Source organism: Elephantulus edwardii, unplaced genomic scaffold (assembly GCF_000299155.1).
Source record: "Elephantulus edwardii isolate Elephantulus edwardi_28Jun2011 unplaced genomic scaffold, EleEdw1.0 scaffold00026, whole genome shotgun sequence".
NCBI classification, from domain to species: Eukaryota; Metazoa; Chordata; class Mammalia; order Macroscelidea; family Macroscelididae; genus Elephantulus; species Elephantulus edwardii.
Window position 1 is genome coordinate 18,576,935 of NW_006399776.1, and position 6,334 is coordinate 18,583,268.

The 6,334-nt window shown below is 32.8% G+C and overlaps 1 protein-coding gene across 1 annotated transcript; it reads right to left on the minus strand.

Annotated features, from left to right (window-relative positions):
• Positions 1-3,042: 3,042 nt before the first annotated feature.
• LOC102865065 (olfactory receptor 4K1-like) lies at positions 3,043-4,029 on the minus strand. Its single transcript, XM_006883080.1, has one exon. The coding sequence runs from the start codon at positions 4,005-4,007 to the stop codon at positions 3,072-3,074; it is 936 nt and encodes a 311-aa protein (XP_006883142.1). The 5' UTR covers positions 4,008-4,029; the 3' UTR covers positions 3,043-3,071.
• Between the last annotated feature and the right edge of the window lie 2,305 nt (positions 4,030-6,334).

Below are 6,334 nucleotides of genomic sequence, written 5' to 3' on the forward strand. Positions count from 1 at the left end.
GTACTCTTAGTTTTCAACATGTAAATTTGTAAAGAAAGGAAGATCGTTGATGAGATGGATTGATTCAGTGACTGGGGTAATGAGGGTAGGTGACTCAGAGACAATAAGATTGGCACAGGATAAAGCAGGGTTAAGGGTTGTTGTACATAGTGTCACTATGAGTCACAGACAACTCTATGGCACACAGCAACAACAACATTGCATTTTATACTTTTACTTTGATCTAAGGACCACATCCATTACATTAATAACAACCTATTCATATACTTTCTCAAATTTTATTTGACCTTTGGCCACTTTGCATAGGGCTTGAAAGAATACATATTAAAGATATTAACCTAATATACAAGGTAGATTATTTTTCTTTTTTTTATTTTTCTAAAATATATTTTAATTTCTGAAGAGCAAAAATTATATTTTAACACTTTGGTAGACTTTTTTCTGCATAACTAAATTTGCTTTTGTTTTACATTTTTTTCTTTTTTAAATTTATTTTAATGAAAGTTTACAGAAACTTTGGATTTCCATCCATTCATGGTTGCACACTTTCCTCCCTTCCCAATTTTCCCCCACCCAGTTCACTTTTCTCTTTGAAAAGTAAAAAAAAATATTATTTCATTGTTATATAATTCCTCACCCACACTCACCCCCGAGTCCACTCCACTATGCAGCTTTCACATTGGACTCTTGTCATGACACTACTTCACTGCAGTATACATTATTTATCCCCTCTTAGTTTCCACCCAGCTCCAATACCAGTCCCACCTTACAACAGTGGCACTATGCAGTATTTGTCCCTTTGTGACTGAGATAGTTCACTCAACATAATGTCCTCCAAGGTCACCCATTTTGTATAATATTTCATGATGAGTTCCTTGTTTTTCAATGAAGTATAGTATTCCATTGTGTGAATATGCCACAGCTTCTCTATCAATTCATTTGTTGATGGACACTTGGGTTGCTTCCAACTCTTCGCTATTGTGAACAAAGCTGCAATAAACATGGGTAAGCATATATCAGCTTGGGTGGTGTTCTGGTTTCTTTAGGATATATTACCAGCAGTGGAATTGCTGGGTCAAATGGCATTTCCATTCTGTTGTTGATATAATTATCTTTCCAAGAAAGTTATTGATATACATAATGCCTTATTATCCAGAACGTGTTTTTCCTCATTGTATCCACTTGTCTCATAGAATTACTGAGAAATGATTATTAATGCTGCTACTCTAGCTCTAATGGCCTATTGGTAAGAAGTTGTACTGAAATCTTGAAGAAGGCATATGGTTCAAATCCACCAGCTGCTTTCAGGGAGAAAGAGAAACATTCTCCTCCCATGATATTTACTGCTTCTGAAAACCCACTGGAGGTCCAACTGTATACTGGTTCCAACTCAATGGTACACAACAACAACAACAACTCTACAAATGGGAATAGTGATATTCAGAGTAATCAGATGAACCTCTACAAATTTACCAAGAGAACAGAGATAAAAATTTTAAAAAACCCAACACAGCAAACAACAAAAATATCACAGTTATTTGTTTATTGTATATCTAAAGTCATTTGAATTTGAATGCTAAGTAAAAATATACAACAAATAATAAAATTTAAAAGATCATTTACTATGATTGGCTAAATATCTAAAGTTCCTAGAAAGCTTAGATACATAGTAGGTGTGTTTACATCTAAAATTCATCTAAAGTTTGCACAGCTTTTAGCATGAGAACTTAATATCTGTGAATGCAATCACTGATGTATGTCTCACTGCACAATTAAAATACTGAATCCAGAGTTGCACCAACTGAAGTCTATTTTCTTTTATCCAGCTTTGAAATTGTTAAAATACATGTAGTTCTCCTGTTAAAAAGCTTTCTTCATAAAGCAACTCTCATGGTAGAAATAGAAAGAAAAATCTTTTTTAACTAATTAAACAATATTTAATAAATGGTTTTGATTTTTAAAACTAAGTCCATTCATATATTTTATTGCCCTCTTGAATTTTCGAGAAATTTGAAAGAGTATATTCTATAATTTAGCTAAATGACTTGTAATTTTTGTCAACATGTTCATTTTAAACTCTCAAAACATGAGAAATTAAATTTCACTTTGCATTTAAACATTCGATATTTTATATATCTTCAATTAATACACCAGAAATTTCTAATTTTCTGTGAAGAATATGAAACTTCTAATAAGCAATTCATCCTACTTTCAAATAAGTAGCTTGGAAAGCACATACTCATAGATGTTGATGACACCAAACATTTAGAAATAAAAATATATATTTGAAAATAAGTAGATAACACACTAAGAAAAAATAAAAAATCTTATAAAAGCATTTATATGTTATTAGTAATAAGTAGAAAACCATTTAACTACCCAACATGTTCAACACAGAAGGAATAAATCAACACATATGTATCAATCAATAATTTGAAAGATGTCTGTGTTGGAAAAGAGAATAATTTTCCCACTATGGCAACTTGTGTAAATAATACTATAAATTATATAAGTATATATACCAGAAACTTAATTTGCTTGTACATAAGATTGCAATGTATAAAACTATTATGATCAACTTAAAAAATTGCTATTTTGGTTTATGCTATCGAATTAATCCTGATTCCTGGAGACTATATACTGGTGGTAGTACAGTCCCATAGTATTTACTTGGTTATAATCTTTATGGATATGGGTTAGTAGATCTTTTATCCTATAGAGCTGCGAAGCAGACTGAAATGGCTAACTATTTAATAAGCAGTTTAATACTTAACAACTGCATAAACTCTTATAAGTTTAATAATATGAGTAGCATTAGAGAACCATTAGACTCTATATTACTTATAAAATATATAAAAGTGTTAATATTTTCATGATAATTCGAAACAATGAAAGGGGTTTTTATAATTCCATTGAAATAATAAAATTGCATCTTCTTATGCAATTATCTTATTTTTCTGGACAATAATTTTTCACTAAATACACAAAATCATTAGAAGAGATGGCTGAGAGATGTCGTGACCAGCAGCAAGTTTCTCATTCCCATTCAAGATTGCTCTCATAGTGGTTCCCTAATTCTTCCATGAGTTGACTTGTCGATTTCTCAACTTCCGCATGGCTGACTTAAAATCTTCATTTCTCAGAGAGTAGATGATGGGGTTCAACAAGGGTGTACAAACAGTATAGAATACAGAAAGGAATTTATCCACAGAGAGTCTGCTGAAAGGCCATATGTAGAAATAAATACAAGGTCCAAAGAAAAGAATCACTACTGTAATGTGGGCAGTGAGTGTGGAGAGTGCCTTGGAAGACCCACCAGAAGATCGACGTTGAACAGTGAATAGAATGATGGTGTAAGAAATAATCAAAGCCAGAAAACAGCTCAAGGATATCAGGCCACTATTAGTTAGAGTCATAAGTTCCATTTCATAAGTATCCATGCAAGCCAATTCTATGACTAGGGGAAGATCACAAAAGAAGCTGTCTACCTCATTGGGGCCACAGAATGGCAAATCCACTGTAAAAGCCAAATGACTCACAGAATGAAGAATACCCACAGCCCAAGAAATAGAGACAAAAATTATACATAGTCTCCTATTCATAATGGTACTATAGTGCAGGGGCTTACATATGGCTATAAATCTGTCATATGCCATAGCTACAAGTAACATCATCTCACTCCCAACAAAACTGTGTAGAAGGAATATCTGGGCCATACAGCCCTCAAAAGAGATGGTCTTATGCTCAACTAGAAAATCTCCAAGCATCTTGGGAGTGGCAAAATTAGACTGACAGATATCAATGAAAGAAAGGTGACTGAGAAGGAAGTACATGGGAGAGTTCAGATGGGAGTCAGAGGAAATGATAATAATAATCAGGATGTTGCCAAGCACAGATGCCACATATACTATTGAGAAGATTGCAAAAAAGAAAAGTTGAAGTTCCCAAGAATCAGACAGTCCCAGCAGCACAAACTCAGATACCACTGATCCATTTGTGTGAGCCATGTAGCCAGTGCAGTTACCTAAAACAAAGTCAGGAATAAATTTCAATGTCTGACAATATAATAATGTAACTAATGAAAGCTTTCATTTAACTCAATTCAGCTTAATTATGTATAGATATTAACTGACTACCTCTTAACACTTTATAGGAAATGAAAAATAAGGAACACATAAAATTCATTTCGTAGTTAAAAAGATATACATATTGGTAGCAAAAACAATATAAAATCAGAAAAAGAAAATACGATTTGTTGTTATTAGATGCTACTGAATCCATAGTTGATCATCCAATAATTTTTCAGAAGTCGTAAATCATGTGGGAGGGGTTTCTCTATCTTTTTCCTAGGCAACAGCTTGGAGATGATGATGCCAGAAACATTGACAAAGTAAAGAGACTATTCTAAGAGTAAGGATTATAATAAAATATCATGCAATAGGGATTATCTGAGTTAAAAGTTTGAAAAAGTTTATAATATATACTAGACAGCAGGAGCGACATCCACTTCTGAAATGGCTTTCCTCCAGAAACTCTATGTATGAACAGTGCTCAGGCCTTTCCTTCATAGTGTGGCAATGAGTCACCTACCACTAGACAGCACCTAACAACAACAACAACTAGACAAAAATAAAGGAGAAGTCTATATAATAAGGAAAAAACATACAAAGTTAAAAAATATAAGATATTTTTAGAGCCTTGTGCATAGGAAGTCTAGGTTAGGAGAAAGTATATGCTAGAACAATACAAAGAAATAATCAGAATAACAAACAGAGTAGAGTTTAATTCCTCCTGAAATCAAAGACAAATAGTCATAATTAATAGTCTTGAAACTGAGAGTAATTGAGAATCATAGACTCGAAATAGTTTCGGAAGTTTAATAGATTACAATTTCAATTTCTTGTATAACAGAATATACAGAGATTTTTAGTGACAATAGTGATACTCTGGAAGTTTCTGTGATATCAAGATTGTTTCTTTCATTTAATTCACAATATTTAATCAAATTTACAACTATCACACAAAGACTAAATAAGTATAAATGAATCATTTAAGCCGTGTCAACTGCTTTATTGCTTTTTGATATATGGCTTTTTAAATAACTTGTCGCACCTGAATTTATCATAATCTGTAACATCATTCAGATGTGATGGTTCTGGAAATGTTCCATAAAACTTAACTATATGTGATAATTTTAATGCATAATAATCAAAAGGAAAACGTTATGTTGTGTGTAGATTGCTTCTGGAATGTTTTGAGGTTTTTTTAAACATTTGCTTAACACATTGAGCACAATTTTGGTGCTTATTACAAAAGAAAAGTCTATAGTACCTTTAAAAGAGCATGTTTGGCTTTAGTTGTGTACCCACACTACACAACAGATACTGAATTGACCTTACACTGATTGAAGTTCTACATATCTTATTCCTCTGTGATTGTTAAGACTAGGCTACTTTGATATAGCTAAAATAATAAACACTTTAAAGCAAAAGCTACATAAATAAAACCCAAACTCATTGGTGACAATTCTCTTATTGTCATTGTGACACAGAGATAAAAGTATCTTCAGATTTTAAAATACACCATTATGGGAAGCCAAACTTTATACTTTATATTATATGAAAACCCTTGTTCAGGAATTGAAGGAATTGCAGATTTATAAATTAGGATTTCTCTTGTGGCAGATCCCAGAAAATAACCTGTTTGTTTCCTGCAGACAGGAGACAGCTAGGGCCCTCCTACAGAGTGTTACTTCCTGGGAAATACTTCCTGAGCTAGAGCATTAGGCTGACAACAGAGAAAAATAGAGCCTTCATTTACAAGGAATTCCTTTTGTTATTTGCTTTCCCAGATTATCAATAAATACACAGAGAAACATAACTTGGGGTCTTCAGTAGAGAACTGCTGGCCCCCTGTTTTATGCTCTCTGCTCTATCATATTCCTGGCTGTTTGTCTCATTATTAATAATTATAAAATTATTCCATTCTTTGGGACCCTTAGTCTGCAACACACCATAATTTAATTTCTCCTCCTGAATTATGATCAAGTTCGATACATGTGAAATCAATTTTACTTTCATCTCTGTCTCTAAAATGTATCACAAAGCTCTACAACCTTCTTTAGTTTTGCTTATTTTTTTTATCCACAAACTGCCCTGTGGGAGAAAGATGAACAATATTGTCCTGTATCATTTATAGCCTCTAAAACTGACCAGAGCATCAGCTATGAGTCAGTTTTCTCATAATGAGAATGTGCTCGAGTGAACTTTATTTTACCTTTTAAAAAAATTGTGGCATCCTATTAGAATAAGGAAAAAAGTGGTCAAGGACACTT